The sequence below is a fragment of the Dendrobates tinctorius genome, unplaced genomic scaffold (genome assembly GCF_039654945.1).
Source record: "Dendrobates tinctorius isolate UK_male_01 unplaced genomic scaffold, ASM3965494v1 ptg000103l, whole genome shotgun sequence".
In the NCBI taxonomy this organism is placed as follows: Eukaryota; Metazoa; Chordata; class Amphibia; order Anura; family Dendrobatidae; genus Dendrobates; species Dendrobates tinctorius.
The window spans coordinates 16,228,251-16,246,137 of record NW_027361771.1 but is presented as its reverse complement, the minus strand read 5'-3'; the positions used below and the strand labels follow the sequence as shown (position 1 = coordinate 16,246,137).

General features: G+C 44.0%; 1 protein-coding gene across 1 annotated transcript in view; it reads left to right on the top strand.

Annotated features, from left to right (window-relative positions):
- The window catches only part of ANKFN1 (ankyrin repeat and fibronectin type III domain containing 1), a 1,014,930-nt gene that overhangs the window by 343,941 nt on the left and 653,102 nt on the right, over nucleotides 1–17,887 (top strand). Inside the window, exon 5 of the mRNA XM_073588104.1 lies at nucleotides 5,705–5,818. Within this exon, the coding sequence (XP_073444205.1) occupies nucleotides 5,705–5,818 (114 nt within the window). The remainder of the gene's footprint in view (nucleotides 1–5,704; nucleotides 5,819–17,887) is intronic.

Sequence of the window (17,887 nt, the reverse complement as noted above, 5' to 3'; positions counted from 1 at the left end):
CATGGAATCCCACTGTTATATCAACGAAAGACTGATTCTAGGCCATCAGAAAGAACACCAACTCCATCACCATCATCAACCCTCTCTCAGTCCTCCCTGTCCACCGCTACTTCCACCATATGCAGCTCTCAAGTCCAGCTCACCCTCCCAGACACTATGAGTAGGTCAAGAAAGTACTCAGTCTCTCATCCGCGTACACTGGGTTTGAACGCCCACATTGCCAAACTAACCTCGTTTGAGATGATGCCCTTTCGGTTGGTGGAAAGCACAGCTTTCCGCGAACTCATGGCCTATGCAGTACCACGCTATGACCTACCCAGTCGCCACTTCTTCTCTCGCAAAGCCATCCCAGCCCTCCACCATCATGTGAAAGACCGCATTGTCCATGCACTCAAGCAGTCAGTGAGCGGAAAGGTGCACCTCACAACTGATGCATGGTCCAGTCGGCATGGCCAGGGCCGTTACGTGTCCATCACTGCGCACTGGGTTAATGTGGTGGATGCAGGGTCCACAGGGGACAGCGGTGGTGGGACAGTGCTGCCTAGCCCACGGTATAGGAAACAGTTGGCTGTAGGCATTCGACCCTCCTCCTCCTCCTCCTCCTCCAGAAGCGAAAGCTCGTCCACAGAGCGCAGTCGTACGAGCACTCCATCTGCAGCTGCCACTGTTGCACACGATGTGTCCCCCTATCGAGCAGCTAGTGGAAAGCGTCAGCAGGCTGTGTTGCAGATGATGTGTTTGGGCGACAGACACACCGCCGAGGTGCTGGCCGAGTACTTGAAGCGACAAACTGAGTCATGGCTGGGCAGTGTACATCTTGAGGCAGGCAAGGTAGTTAGTGATAACGGCCGTAATTTTGTGGCAGCCATAGCCCTTTCAAAACTCAGCCACATACCTTGCTTGGCTCACACCTTGAACCTGGTGGTGCAGTGCTTCGTCAAAAATAATCCGGAGTTAACAGCCCTGCTCCAGAAGGTGCGAAGACTGTGCGCGCACATCCGCCGGTGGCCTGTACACTCCGTTCGTATGCAGAAGCTGCAGCGATTGCTCCACCTTCCCAACCACCGCCTCATTATCGACATTGCAACAAGGTGGAACTCCACCCTGCACATGGTGGAGCGGCTGTGCGAGCAGAGGCAGGCCATAATGCATTTGTGGGAGGATACACGGCCAGGCACTTTGAGAGCAGACATGGAGTTGACAGGCGTGCAGTGGTCGAAGCTGAAAGACCTTTGTAAAGTCCTTCAGTGTTTTGAGGAATGCACACGGCTGGTAAGCACAGACGACGCCATCCTAAGCATGAGCATCCCACTTATGCGTCTGCTCATGCAAACTTTGATGCACCTTAAGGAGCAGACGTCTGCAACCAATGTTGATGAGGAGGAAGAGGAGGAGGGAATCCTTGATGACATTCAGCCATTGTCTGCTCAGGGACCTCTCCTGGACGAGGTGGAGGAAGAAGAGGAGGAGGAGGAGGATGATGGGGATGATTACTTAGGGGAGGTGGATGCATCTCGTGGGGCAAGTGAAAATGTTGGCATGGCAAGGTCTGGTACAGGGTTTGTGCGTGACTGGAGGGATGTGGATTTGCCAGAAAGTGCTCCTCCACCCAGCACTCGCAGTGCATCATTGACACCGGGAACATTGGTCCACATGTCAGATTATGCCTTGCGGATCCTAAAAAGGGACCCCCGCATTGCCAAAATGATGAACGATGACGACTACTGGTTGGCCAGCATCCTGGATCCACGCTATAAAGGCAAATTACAAAACATCATGCCACAGGAGAACCTTGACCTAATATTGGCTAATAAACAAGCAACTCTGGTAAATCGGTTGCTTGAGGCATTCCCAGCACACAGCAGCGGTGATGGTTCTCACACGAGCCGTACAGGCCGGGGGCAGCTTGGCAGAGGTGTTCGTGGTGCACACAGCAGAAGTGGCGTTGGAGACAGGGGTTTCATGACAATGTTGTGGACTGATTTTTCAAATACCGCTCACACAACTGGTAATACTGCATCGATGGAAAGTGACAGGAGACAGCAGTTGTCAACTATGGTTACAAACTACTTTTCCTCCCATATCGATGTTCTCCCACACAGGTCATTCCCCTTTGACTATTGGGCCGCTAAACTGGACACCTGGCCTGAATTGGCCCAATATGCCTTACAGGAGCTCGCTTGCCCAGCTGCAAGTGTGCTATCGGAAAGAGTCTTCAGTGCAGCTGGTTCAATCCTGACAGAAAAAAGGACCCGTCTGTCAACCCAAAATGTGGATGATCTAACCTTCATTAAAATGAACCACGCATGGGTTTCCAAGGATTTTGTCCCACCTTCCCCTGATGACACATAGGGTGACAGAAAAATGGCTTGCTTTGGTCCACCTCTTCCTGGTACTTCACCTATTTCGCCTTTTGCATCAGCTGAATGTCCAACATCAACATATGCCACTTTCTAAAACTCCCTAACTGTGCTGCCTCCCCCCCCATGGCCGGGGTCACCACCTACCGCACGACACCGTGCGAGTGCCGTTGCCCTGGACAGGTGGGTAGGCCGACTCTTGGGCGCGGGCACTGGCACAGGGTCCCTCATAGTGCAATCAAGTGTCTCTGACGGTGGTGGTGCACACCCGCCGTCAGACACACCGCTGTACTATGAGGGGCCCAGTGCCAGTACCGACGCCCACGAGTGGGCCCCCCTTGCTTGGGCAGGGCCCCAGCATTTGCAATCTTTACCTCTCCCTGCTCCTCCGCTGTGTAATCTGGGCCGTCAAATCCATACTGTGCCTGACACCATCTGAGCCTGCCTCCTGAGACATATATTTTGAATGTGTACGCTATCCATACATGTTATCCGGGGATACGGTACCCTTTCTAACCTTTGTGCAATCACGTGCAATCCATACTGGGCCTAACACCGTCTGAGCCTGCCTCCTGAGACATATTTTGAATGTGTACGCTATCCATACATGTTATCCAGGGATACGGTACCCTTTCTAGCCTTTGTGCAATCACTTGCAATCCATACTGGGCCTAACACCGTCTGAGCCTGCCTCCTGAGACATATATTTTGAATGTGTACGCTATCCATACATGTTATCCGGGGATACGGTACCCTTTCTAACCTTTGTGCAATCACGTGCAATCCATACTGGGCCTAACACCGTCTGAGCCTGCCTCCTGAGACATATATTTTGAATGTGTACGCTATCCATACATGTTATCCGGGGATACGGTACCCTTTCTAACCTTTGTGCAATCACGTGCAATCCATACTGTGCCTGACACCGTCTGAGCCTGCCTCCTGAGACATATATTTTGAATGTGTACGCTATCCATACATGTTATCCAGGGATACGGTACCCTTTCTAACCTTTGTGCAATCACGTGCAATCCATACTGGGCCTGACACCGTCTGAGCCTGCCTCCTGAGACATATATTTTGAATGTGTACGCTATCCATACATGTTATCCAGGGATACGGTACCCTTTCTAACCTTTGTGCAATCACGTGCAATCCATACTGGGCCTAACACCATCTGAGCCTGCCTCCTGAGACATATATTTTGAATGTGTACGCTATCCATACATGTTATCCGGGGATACGGTACCCTTTCTAACCTTTGTGCAATCACGTGCAATCCATACTGGACCTAACACCATCTGAGCCTGCCTCCTGAGACATATATTTTGAATGTGTACGCTATCCATACATGTTATCCGGGGATACGGTACCCTTTCTAACCTTTGTGCAATCACGTGCAATCCATACTGTGCCTGACACCGTCTGAGCCTGCCTCCTGAGACATATATTTTGAATGTGTACGCTATCCATACATGTTATCCAGGGATACGGTACCCTTTCTAACCTTTGTGCAATCACGTGCAATCCATACTGGGCCTAACACCGTCTGAGCCTGCCTCCTGAGACATATATTTTGAATGTGTACGCTATCCATACATGTTATCCGGGGATACGGTACCCTTTCTAACCTTTGTGCAATCACGTGCAATCCATACTGGGCCTGACACCGTCTGAGCCTGCCTCCTGAGACATATATTTTGAATGTGTACGCTATCCATACATGTTATCCAGGGATACGGTACCCTTTCTAACCTTTGTGCAATCACGTGCAATCCATACTGGGCCTGACACCGTCTGAGCCTGCCTCCTGAGACATATATTTTGAATGTGTACGCTATCCATACATGTTATCCAGGGATACGGTACCCTTTCTAACCTTTGTGCAATCACGTGCAATCCATACTGGGCGTGAGAACGGCTGGCGAGCTGTTAAGCAAGCTACAGCACCTGTCCAGACAAGTACAGGGATTCCCTAGCGAGGAGACTTATTTGATTGTTTTCAATGTTGGGACAGCAATTTTTGGGGAGCACTATACTCTGGAGAATGATAGATGGGGCCCACCATACACTGGAACATTCCAAAGGTGGACATCAGACACTGGAGCAGCATTTACTGGGCCCATTATACACTAGAGCATTAGAAATGGGGCCCATTATGTTTGGAGCATTATTTGGGCCCATAAGACAGTGGAGCTTCATCCATGGGGACCAACATATACTGTAGCATTATGTGGAGCTCATCATGTACTGTTTCAAACATTATATGGGACCAATGATTCTGTATGGAGAAATAGATGGGCCTCGTCATGAGATGTAAAAAGTGAGGTATTTTTCATTGTACTATACCGCTATTTATCTGCCGTATCGGAGCATGATGAGTTGTGGTATGTGTTAAAGGGGCGCTCTTTCGCCCAGGGCACATGAAAACCTGCAGCCAGCCCTCCCCCCCCACAACTTTAGCCAAATAACCCCCATTTTTCAGTGCGTAACTTGTATTATGAAGTTAATTAAGGTTGACAAGCTTAAGTAAGAAGAATTGATGCTTTTGGCATTCAAATGGGCACTGTAGGTGTGTTTCCTGTCCTCCTCTCACTGCCGACTTTTATTCCCCATTGACTTACATTGGGTTTCGTGTTTCGGGACGACCCCGACTTTTCCCTATAATCGGACGATCTTGCTCGACCCGACTTTTGGAAAAGTCGGGTTTCACGAAACGAAACGCGACCCTAAAAAACCAAAAGTCGCTCAACTCTAGTGGTTAGTACTGTTGTTTTTCAGGATCAGGGTGCTGAGTGCAAATCTCACCAGGAACAACCTCTGCATATAGCTTGTATGTTCTCCCTGTGTTTGTGTGCCCCATGGGGATGGTAAAATTAAGTTCTTTATAAGCATATATAAAAAACATACATTTCTGCGCATTCCAAAGATATACTGATATGGAATTTAGATTGTGAGCCCCATCGGGGACAGCGATAATAATTTCTGTGAAGTGCTGCTGAATATGATGGTGCTATATAAGCAGAGCATAATAATAAACAAAAATAATAATATGAATAATTTGCTTTTGTTTAGTTTTTGTTTAAAATCAATTTGCTGCCTGATTTCATTGTGCCTAAAATGTTATACTAAAAGTCTTATATTTACACAAAAGTGTCCTGTGACATGGAAACATTCTGCTTATTATAAGCTTTAAACCTTTATTTGCCAAGTATTAGGCACTCACTCTATCAATCACTTCTGTTGCAATTCAGTTTAAGAAAGACGGCCTATGCATGTTTTTAGCTCCTCTTGTTTAGTTAAGATTTATAGAACAGAGTTCTGAAGATTCTGTTTCTTTTCAGGAGCCCCCGAGGTGCCGACCAATGTCTGCCTCATGATAACAAGCAGCACATCACTCACTGTCACCTTCCAAGAGCCTCTGAGTGTCAATTCAGCTGTGGTGACCAAATACAAAGGTAAGACTGAAGATTAGATTATACTACTTTCCTTTGTTCTGTACTTGCTCTTTGTAGATGTTTTTTTCTCCCTTAAAGCCCATTTGGAGAATATATTTGAATCATATGAAATCTTCAGGTCAATGTGTTGGTTCCTTATGGAATGAAAAATATTTTTAGGTTTTTGTGCTAATGAGGGGCAAAAAGGTGATTATAAAGATGGGCGAACTTATGGTATATATTACACCTGTCACAGTGTGTTAAATTTCAGCACATAGAGGATTAATTATAGACAAAAAATAACAAATATGATCAACTGCTATATATATAGTAATTCAATACATATGAAGCCCCTACATAAGCATAGAAAATATATAGAACTAGACTTATTATTATTATTATTATTATTATTATTATTATTATTATTATTATTATTATTATTATTATTATTATGCATTTATATAGCGCCATTTATTCCATGGACCATGGCGCTTTACATGTGAAAAGGGGAAATATAGACAAGTATAGTAAACATGTGTAAGACAAGGGACACACAAGTACATAAGGAGAGGGGATCCTGCCCATGAGGGCTCACAGTCTACAGGGATGGGTGAAGATACAGTAGGAGAGGGTAGAGCAGGTCAAGCTGTGGTTCAGTAGACCACGCTCAGTTTAAAAAAAATTACAAGTTTCGATTATAAAATAAGCTTGGATAATTAGTTCTACAAATTTATGATTTGTGATAGACAGTTCAGGAGTTCCGGGACCATTTTTAATAGCCTTGGCCACTCCCATGTCATTGCTGGTCTTTAATTCCTTGTCCTTCTCGACACTAAGCAAGAAATTGCTCAGTCAGTCACTAATGGTTTGCTACAAAGGTCACATGTTCATGGGTTGGGGCGTCATTGCTGTAGCAGGAGATAGAGACTGGCAAAGAACCAGTGAAGGAACAGTAGCTGTCAAAATCAATGAGACGAATACTGAGAATTATATTTCTTTTAAATTATTATGAGCCTCTTAAAACATAAAATGGTCTAAGTGTACAGATACCCAAGCCTGACAAGTTGATATATAATGTTTCTTGTACTTTGTTAATGCGACCCTCCACCCTGACACTTGTTATATACAGTCACCCTATTTGTACCCTCCATTTGCTTTCCTTTACCTTCACCGACACTATGAAGAGCTTAGTGGTAAAGCTGTAGCATGCCTTCCCTGCCTTTCTTGTGATGTAAAAGCACAGGAAGCAAAAGGAGGTCACCTGGTAGGGTTACTGTACATGACAATTGTATAGCCCTTTTTTTCAGTGCCAGGAGGAACTTTGCTTCAATATCTAACATACATATTTGTAATACTGTTTTTCCTTGTTATGTTTGTACATCAATATATATTAAAAAATGAATTACTCTTTTCCACTTCTGTTCAATTTCTAGCACAGATATCCTAATATTAATTAAATGCCACATGGTGCCCTAGTAACATTGCATCTAGAACCCAGTCATATCATTTTCAGACCCTGGTGGTTTACTGACATAGTGCTCAGCATTACCACATAGTGAATCACTGTTGACTCGCAAGAGGAATGACCAGATGTCCCATTGTCTAGTGACCAAGTAGTGTAATTTCCTTTCCTGGTGATCTAATGTTTTAAATCTTGAGATTCAGATGTTTCATATCCAATGATCCAGAGGTTTATTGCTGGTATGCTTTCCTTGCCTGATGAGCGATTCTCCTTATACATTTCTGATGTGGCAAGAGCTTAAGGTGACCTTCCACTCCGGGATTGAAAAGTGACTGTTCATTTCTCATGTATACTCATTCTACCTGGTGACCTCTGTTTGCCTTTAGCTGCCTCCTCTCCTCAAATTGGCATTGTTTCTCCTATTTATAAGTTGACCTCCATTGCACTGGTAAGTCTAAGTCTTTACTGCCTTTACTATACAGTGTAAGAGGAAAGAAAGGGGAGGCATTGCTTAGACTTATTATTGCACTCTCCTTACCACAGTGGTGGTCATCTTGAAACCAGATGGAAAAGGACATTGATCTGAGCAGATGCCAGATTTAAGGAAATGCAGGTCACCAGAGTACGTGAATTGTAAAGCTAATTTTCAATGCTAAGGTTGAAGGTCACTTTAGTAATTTTCTTCTTACATTGATTTTTGCTATAGGAACATTACGTGGCCTATAAGTCTCTTTACACAGGCTTATCATTCCAAAACCCAGAAACAAAATCTCTCAAATTCTTTTGGTAGCTAATACTTAGTACACAAATAATGCACAGGCTGCATTTCGATTTGACATTAATAATGCTAGCAATCAATACAACTCTACAATAATCTTGCAGTCGTTCTCTGGTTTCAAAATGTACTATATGCATGTTGACTCTTACCCTGTTCCTACCCCAGAAGAAAACAACAGCACTGTGTGTATAGTGTCATGTGGTTTTATATGTAATAGTGATGTGGATATTATGTAATGTATTATGGCAATGTACAGCATATGAGTTATGTAAAGTGTTAACCTATAATGTAAGTAGTGTACAGTATAGTGCAGAATAAGAATGGGAATATCTTTGAGATAGCACAAGTATGGTTTAAATAATAAGTGGTTTAGCACCAGTATAGGTCATAGGATAAGAACATTAGGTTTACTCTGTAAGATAGGAAATAGTTAATGATACAACTAACCCAGTGGGTGGAAACTAGTGTTGATAAATGGGAGGGGGCACTACCTGATAGTGTGTAGTTAGAGAAGTGGAGTGTCAAAGGTCAAGTTCAATACAAAAAGGGTGGGGGAACAAGAGGTGCAATAGTGCCCTATCACTAGTGACACTACGATGTGAGTGGTGTAATGCAGTTCCACTCACCTATTCCAGTTGTGTGACCCACAACTGGCTTGAAGACATAACACAGTATCAGCTGCTGCAGGACCTCCACCGACCACTCCAAAGTGGAAAAACTGCCAGAGAATATGGGAAGCAAGATGTGCCACAGTCCGCGCTGCTGAATCCACAAAATCACCTGGGATGCAAGATGTAGTAACAAAGTACTGCTTTATTCCTTCCTACGCGTTTCGGCGCCCTTCCTGGCACCTTCCTCAGGGATATTACACCAGCCATAGGAGCAGGGAATTTATAGCCCCTTCCATTAGCAATTATGGGTGTGTTCTGTTTACATATGATGTCATAATGGTCATCACTGGGGGAGGGGCCAGCATTTTTGGCACAATTTCACACAAATAACATAATAAAACAAGAAAATCCTTCAAAATACTTGCTAAAATGTACATAAAAATCCTACCAGTAAAATGATATAAAGACCTTCATAAAAATTGCAGCGGAAACATTGCCAAAGTATCCAGACTGTCAATGCAAAAACAAAAAAATTTTTTTTAAAAAATATTATCTCCCGACTTTCAGGGTAGTAGAACCCATGTGTTTACTGGTTTCATTTTTTTCTCTTGTGACTTATGTTGAGCACCACCGTTCTGCTGGTATCAGTGCCTTTGGAACATAGGTTCTATGAACTATTTTTTCACAAAACTATCCTGTTAAATATGTGATACTATGGTTTGTTAAAAAATTATTATAAAAAATTGCAATGAACAATTTTCTTTATTTTTGTTTTGTAGGAGGGAATCAAGGAGCGATGCCACTATTAAATAAAATGGATTATTTCTAAAATTAACTGCTTTTAAAAAACTTATTTTTATTTTCATTTTTATTTTTATTATTTATTATCAATAAAGAATTATCTAAAAATTACTATTATATAATCGTATTATTAAAAATGGCCTGAAGAAAGTATCTATCATCTTCCGTATAGTTATGGTCACTATTTTATATATTAATTGTGGTGGTGTCACCCATGAAACGTGTGTCTTTTGGTCTAGCACACCTGGGTTCAAGTCACAGGTCTCCATGCAGGCATAAATGACATTGTCTTTTGTAATATCAGGAAAAATTATAAATTGTTATGAGCTTATGCATATTAAATTAGGGAATTGTGAAATTCTAGATAGGATACCAACTTTGATATATATTTAAACAAAATAAATGTGTCATTAGGTGTATGTGAGACATTAAGTGTTTAGATATACCCGTGCGATCAAAAAAGTAGTCAGATGAAAAAATAAATAAAATGAAAAAAGATAGAATGAAAAAATAAAGTGAGGTTTGCTTAAGTGTGTGACATAAGGATGCAGGAATTCCTCCTACTATGGTGCGCCTTTCTTACCCACTCAGGATGTGACCAAGAGAGGGGGGGGGGTTGGGGGATTATAATTTATATTAGTTCTGAAATTATGTTTAGCCCTCTCGGTTTTAATGTGTCCAGTTTAAACATCCAATATTTTTCACGTTTTTTGAGCAGCTCGAATCTGTTGGGTATATGCAGTGAATATACCCAACAGATTCGAGCTGCTCAAAAAACGTGAAAAATATTGGATGTTTAAACTGGACACATTAAAACCGAGAGGGCTAAACATAATTTCAGAACTAATATAAATTATAATCCCCCAACCCCCCCCCTCTCTTGGTCACATCCTGAGTGGGTAAGAAAGGCGCACCATAGTAGGAGGAATTCCTGCATCCTTATGTCACACACTTAAGCAAACCTCACTTTATTTTTTCATTCTATCTTTTTTCATTTTATTTATTTTTTCATCTGACTACTTTTTTGATCGCACGGGTATATCTAAAAACTTAATGTCTCACATACACCTAATGACACATTTATTTTGTTTAAATATATATCAAAGTTGGTATCCTATCTAGAATTTCACAATTCCCTAATTTAATATGCATAAGCTCATAACAATTTATAATTTTTCCTGATATTACAAAAGACAATGTCATTTATGCCTGCATGGAGACCTGTGACTTGAACCCAGGTGTGCTAGACCAAAAGACACACGTTTCATGGGTGACACCACCACAATTAATATATAAAATAGTGACCATAACTATACGGAAGATGATAGATACTTTCTTCAGGCCATTTTTAATAATACGATTATATAATAGTAATTTTTAGATAATTCTTTATTGATAATAAATAATAAAAATAAAAATGAAAATAAAAATAAGTTTTTTAAAAGCAGTTAATTTTAGAAATAATCCATTTTATTTAATAGTGGCATCGCTCCTTGATTCCCTCCTACAAAACAAAAATAAAGAAAATTGTTCATTGCAATTTTTTATAATAATTTTTTAACAAACCATAGTATCACATATTTAACAGGATAGTTTTGTGAAAAAATAGTTCATAGAACCTATGTTCCAAAGGCACTGATACCAGCAGAATGGTGGCGCTCAACATAAGTCACAAGAGAAAAAAATGAAACCAGTAAACACATGGGTTCTACTACCCTGAAAGTCGGGAGATAATATTTTTTAAAAAAAATTTTTTTGTTTTTGCATTGACAGTCTGGATACTTTGGCAATGTTTCCGCTGCAATTTTTATGAAGGTCTTTATATCATTTTACTGGTAGGATTTTTATGTACATTTTAGCAAGTATTTTGAAGGATTTTCTTGTTTTATTATGTTATTTGTGTGAAATTGTGCCAAAAATGCTGGCCCCTCCCCCAGTGATGACCATTATGACATCATATGTAAACAGAACACACCCATAATTGCTAATGGAAGGGGCTATAAATTCCCTGCTCCTATGGCTGGTGTAATATCCCTGAGGAAGGTGCCAGGAAGGGCGCCGAAGCGCGTAGGAAGGAATAAAGCAGTACTTTGTTACTACATCTTGCATCCCAGGTGATTTTGTGGATTCAGCAGCGCGGACTGTGGCACATCTTGCTTCCCAAAGGTCAAGTTCAGGTGCAGTTGACTGCTAGGACAGCATGGGCCAATCATTCGAGGTAGTGGGAGTTCCTTGATCGACATTCCTGTAACGTCTGGAGACTAGGACTCGGGCCAGGTACCAAGAAGTGGGCCTGGTCTTCTGACATCTTGAGATAGGTGGATTGGAATTACATGGGAGGGTAGGTGGCTGGTCCCGGGTGCATTGCTGATGTGGACAGGAAATCCCTGAGTCTGATGGAGTCAGCAGGCTTGTGGGTAGTCCAGCACCAACGAATGGCAGGGCTGAAGAGGAACTGTACTAAGGAAGAAAGAAAAGTGAATTGCTCTGCCCTGTTCCACATGTCAGCAGCTGATGAACTTGAAGTGACCAGTAAATGTTTACCTGTTGTAAAGAACTTGGTGTCCCCTGAATCATGTGCGGCAGATCCTGAGGATGGAAGCCTGGAGAAAGTGGAGGCCTGCGGCCTACAAATGGGTGTGATGCACCCCACACTCTACAGCACAGCACTGAGGGCAGGCAAGCCCTTTCACTTTTGCCACCTACCTCACAGTGAATCCAAATTGAACCCACTCTTGTCTTTTATACCTACAGTCCCTTCACTCTCCCTGTGCCTATCTGTCATTATTCACTTACTGTCTCCGACTGTGAACTGTTCAAATCATCCTACAAGGTAACCCTATAGTTTACCGAAACAGTCACCCAATTGTCCATAATATACAACTCCCAAACTGAATCATTTACTAAAAAGACTCCATCAGTAGGCATGAGCGAGTAGTGAAGTATTCGGACTCGCTATACTCGTATCAAGTATACCATAATACTCGCGTATTTGGTATGAGTAGCGAGTCCAATGATAGTCAATGGAAAATGCGAGTAATTGTCTGCTGGACCCTACAAAGTGGTCTGGAGGCTGAGGAAAAGGTTAAAAAATATGTAAATGCTAAAAAAAAGTATGCTGTAAACAAATGCATATAACATGGGGGCACCTGGTCAGGGGCTGCACGAGTGGTTTTACACCACTGCTTCACTAGAATGTACAAACACTATTTGAAGTCCTGTGTTTTTTTGCCGGAAGAGTGGGACTCGTACGCCACTTATGCAGTGGCAGTGATATATCAGAAGTGCCGTAAGAGCGAGTGATGATGGAGGCAATCTTCTGACAGCTAAGTGTGTATGTGGTGTAAGGAAAGCAGTCTGCCCTAGGGGCTGTGTTAACACAGGAAGAAGCCACCCATCATCACCTTCATCACAAGGGATTCACAATTATAAAGCTTGGACTACTGTCCTTGTTGAGCCACTGGCCAATGTGTAGGCATAGACATAGTGTCTTCAAAAGAATAGCCCTAGGAGCTGTATCATGGTTGATGAAGGAAGCAAGACAGGTCTGAAGAGCCAAACAATTATAACGTAGCTAGGACTACTAGCATAGAGGTTGCAGTGCACAGTGTTCAGGCATAGCCATAGTGTCTCTAAAAATTAGCCCAAGGGGCTGTATCATAGTTGAGGAAGGAAGCAAGACAGGTCTAAAGACTCAGAGCCAAACAATTATGATGTAGCTAGGACTACTAGCATAGAGGTTGCAGTGCCCAGTGTCCAGGCATAGCCATAGTGTCTCCAAAAATTAGCCCAAGAGGCTGTATCATAGTTGATGAAGGAAGCAAGACAGGTCTGAAGGGCCAAACAATTATGATGAAGCAAGGACTACTAGCATAGAGGTTGCAGTGCCCAGTGTCCAGGTATAGTCATAGTTTGTCCAAAAATTAGCCCAAGGTGCTGTATTATTGTTGATGAAGGAAGCAAGACAGGTCTGAAGACTCAGAGCCAAACAATTATGAAGTAGCTAGGACTACTAGAATAGAGGTTGCACTGCCCAGTGTCCAGGCATAGCCATAGTGTCTCAAAAAATTATCCCAAGGGGCTGTATCATAGTAGATGAAGGAAGCAAGACAGGTCTGAAGGGCAAAACAATTATGATGAAGCTAGGACTACTAGCATAGAGATGGCAGTGCCCAGTGTCCAGGCATAGCCATAGTGTCTCCAAAAATTAGCCCAAGGGGCATGATACCATGGTTGATGAAGGAGGAAGGGTCTCACTCTCATCACAAGTGCCTCCGATGGGAAATATTAATTAACGTAACATTGTTTTTAGCTTATTGACCATGAGGTACATGTGTCAGAAGCAGGTTTTGAAAATGTGTAAGAAGAAGAAAAGGGGCTTGTATGAGAAGGGATGGACGTGATCACCAATTTTTAAAAAAATAAAGTTGTAGGTGACTTTAGGTTGGGATACTGTCATCTGGAGGGCTTAAATACTGTTGCAAAATCCAGTCCTTGTTAAATTTTACCAGAGTCAGCCTGTCTGCATTCTCTGTAGTCAACCGTGTGCTTGTATCTGTGATGATTGCCCCAGTGGCACTGAAAACATGCTCTGACATCAGACTAGCAGCAGGGCAGGTCAGCACCTCCAAGGCATAGGAGAGGTCGGGCCAACTATGCAGCTTGGATACCCAGTAATTAAACAGTACAGAAGCGTCAGGAAGGAAGCAGGTATGGTCACTTAGATAGTCGTTGACCATCTTGTTCAACTTCTCCCTCCTTGACATTGCTAGTGTTCCAGCTAGTCCTTGGTGATGAGCCGGTTTATTGAAGATGGCCCAGTTTGTGGACACTTTACCACCTCTTTTGGACCTGCTTGGCATGTCTCTCCCCATTAATGCATACTGTTGCACAGAGCTGGTACCTCTGCTAGCAGTGGTGTCTGAGGGTGCTGTTGCCATCAAATGATCGACAACGGCCTTCTTGAAGGAATCCATTGTGAAACCCCTTGGTGACTGCAACAGTAGCAAAGGAAATTAGTCCTTGTACCGTGAGTCTAGAAAGATGGCCAACCAGTATAGGTTGCTATTGAAAATGTGGATTACGCGAGGGTCTTGGTACAGACAGGCAGATATGAAGTGTGCCATGTGTGCCAAGCTGCAAAGAGGCAAATGTTCTCTGACCCCTGAAGGAGGACCAATACCATCCTCTCCTCACACTGACTCTCCTCCTCCACCTCTTCCTCTCCAGCCCACCCATGCTGGACAGACACGAAGCTGGGGTTGAGATTCCCTCTTTAGCATGAGGTGTCCCCTCGGCACCACTGAAAAAGAAGTCCTCTCCCTCCTCATTTTCATCATCATCTTCATCCCCCAATGTTACCTGATGATATTGGCTGGGCTAGGTAGGATCACCCATTGTGAAATCTTGCTCCATACTCAGCTGCTGCAACAATTTTTTTCAGCAGACATAGCATAGGGATGGTTACGCTGATAATAGCCTGATCACCGCTCACAAGCTTGGTGCAGTACTTAAAGTTATCAAGCACTTCACAAATATCAGCAATCCACACCCACTCAACAGTTGTTATGTGTCTTGACTGAGTCTCAGTGTGACGGGCATGTTTAAGCTGGTATTCAGAAAGTGCCCTCTGCTGCTCACTTACCCTTGCCAACATATTATATGTTGAGTTCCACCGTGTTGGCAGGTCGCAAATGAGTCTGTGGTTTGGCAAATTAAATTGCTTTTGACTGGCAACAGCGGTTGAGGAGTGGCGGAAATGGGCGCAAATACGGCGCACCTTCTCAAGTAGGTATGGCAAGTCAGGGTATGTTTTTAGAAATTTCTGCACCACTAGGTTCAGCACGTGAGCCATGCATGGCATGTGTACCAGCTTCCTGAGCTTTAAAGCCACCACCAGGTTACGCCCATTGTCGCAGACAACCAGACCAGGTTGGAGTTGCAGTAGGGAGAGCCACTGATCAGTCTGTTGCTTTAGTCCTTGCCGTAGCTCTGCTGCAGTGTTTGGTGTTTCACCTCAGCAGATCAGCTTCAGCAGAGCGTTTTGCCACTTTGCCGATGCGCTGCTACACAGCTCCCAACTTGGGAGTGATGTGGAGGGTAATTCAGCATAGGATGACGAGGTGGAGGAGGAGGAAGAGGGGAGACTGGACGTATATGATAAGGCGGAAACCCTGATTGAGGTTGGGCCCGCTATTCGTGGTGTGGGTAGGATATGTGTTGATGGTCCAATTTGAGAATTTGTCCCAGCCCTCCACCAGGTTGAGCCAGTGTGCCGTGACAGAGATGTATCGCCCCTGGCCACAAGTAATTGTCCACGTGTATGTTGTAAGATGGACCTTCCCGGTTACGGTGTTGGTGAGAGCACGCTTTAGATTGTTTAAGGCGTGCTGGTGTAACGCGGGGACGGCACACTGGGAAAAATAGTACCTGCTGGGAACCGAGTATCGTGGGGCAGCCACAGCCAAAACATCACGAAAAGACTGTGTCCCCACAAGCCTAAATGGCAACATCTCCATGGATAGCAACTTGGCAATGTGCGCATTCAGTATTTGTGCTTGTGGGTGTGTGGCTTGGTGTTTACGCGTCCTTTCATACATCTGGGGCACGGACAATTGGACGCTTTCCTGGGCCAAACAAGTGGATGAGCTTGTTGTGACCTGCGTCTGTGCAACCGCAGCTTGTGAGCAAGAGGTATGATGATCACCTGCTTCCTGCCCAACAGATTGGAAAGGACGTATCACAGGCGACATGGCATTGGTTTGACCCACAGTCGCAGACACTGATTTGGCACCCTGTTGTTCAGCCCACCGACTAGGGTGCTTGGCTGCCATGTGTTTCCTCATACTGGTGGTGCTTTGTTTGCCTTTGTCCTGGCCTCTGCTCAGCTTCCTATGGCAGATGCTACAGATGACAACATTTGGTTCAGAAGGACTATAGGAAAAACATTTCCAGACAGCGGCTGAACGCACCCTTGCCTTGACTTGGGGCACAGAGGGATTGCTCTTGACAACAGTTGACAAACTTCGCACTCTGCTGAATCCATTAGCCCTTGGTGCCTTTGTTGGTGCTACGTATCCACCTTCATCCTCTGTGCTGCTTTGCTGGCTATGTGTGCCAATGGTCCAGGTCGGATCGGTGGTCTCATCATCGAGCACCTCGTCGTCTATGTCTTCCTCCTTCCGTGTTGATATTGGCGACTGGTCAGATAGCAACTGTGTGTCATCACCATCAGCCTCCACCTATTCACCCGGTATATCACGTGGTTGAAAGTGGCTTTCTTCTGGCCATGGGGTTTCAAATATTTGGCCATCATCAACAGACGATACCCCCTCACGTTCCTCTTCAATGTCGTGTGGTGAGAGGCCAGAGGCAATGCAAGGAAATGGATCAAACAGATCCTCGGAGTAACCAAGGTTGGAGTCAAATGTTTCCTGTGACTCCTGACCGAGTGATGAACTAGGAACAGGTTGAGAATAGGATGACCCAGTGTTATCTGTATGGACAGTAGACTGTTTTGTCATGGACCATTGGGTGCTGCTAGAACATTTCGTTGAGGCCTTCTCAGCCATCCAAGACAGTATCTGCTCTTGTTCTTCTGGCTTCCAGGCCATTTATGTTCCAGACCGGTAAATATTGCCAGGAACCTAGATGCATCAACCTTCTTCGATCTCCCAGACTCTGTGCCTTGTTGGGCACCAATGACCCCACGTCCACGTCCCTGTCCCTTCACAACAGCCTTTTCAGGAATTTTGGATTTTTCTGCCATAGTTGCAGATGTTCAGATGCAGATATTAGGGAACAAGGAACAGTTAGTGCTTTGTGGAAGGTAGCACTATAGCCTAGTACTGCTTTGTGTTTTACAAACAGCACCTCAGCAGCAGAAAAAAATTGCCCTGAGGTCTAAGGTGAGATTACGCACCCCAGTAACCACACAAGACAGTGGTGCTGCCACTAAAAAATTGCCCTGAGGTTTAAAGCAAGAATACGCAGCCCAGACACCACACAAGACAGCGGTGCTGGCTGCGTGTCAGTTGTGCAGTACCGTGCGTGCGTCCTATTTGCTGTGAACACAGCACGGCAACAACACAAAAAAATTGCAGTGAGGTTTAAGGTAAGAATACGCACGCCAGACACCACACAAGACAGCGGTGCTGGCTGATTGTCAGTTGTGCAGTACTGTGCATGCGTCCTATTCGCTGTGAACACATCACCGCAACAGCACAAAAAACTTCCCTGCAGGGGTAAATGAGACCCCAAAAATAGCTGGGAAAACTGTCACTGCTCAGTCCCTGACCTTATACTTTCAGCTCTGAAAAGAGCTTTTGGGTTTTACAGAGGATTTCTGGATGATTTGCACAAAAAAGCACAACTCTCCCTAGCAGCTGCTCACACTCTCCCTACACTTGCTGTGTTCTGCATGCAAAGTGCAGAAAATG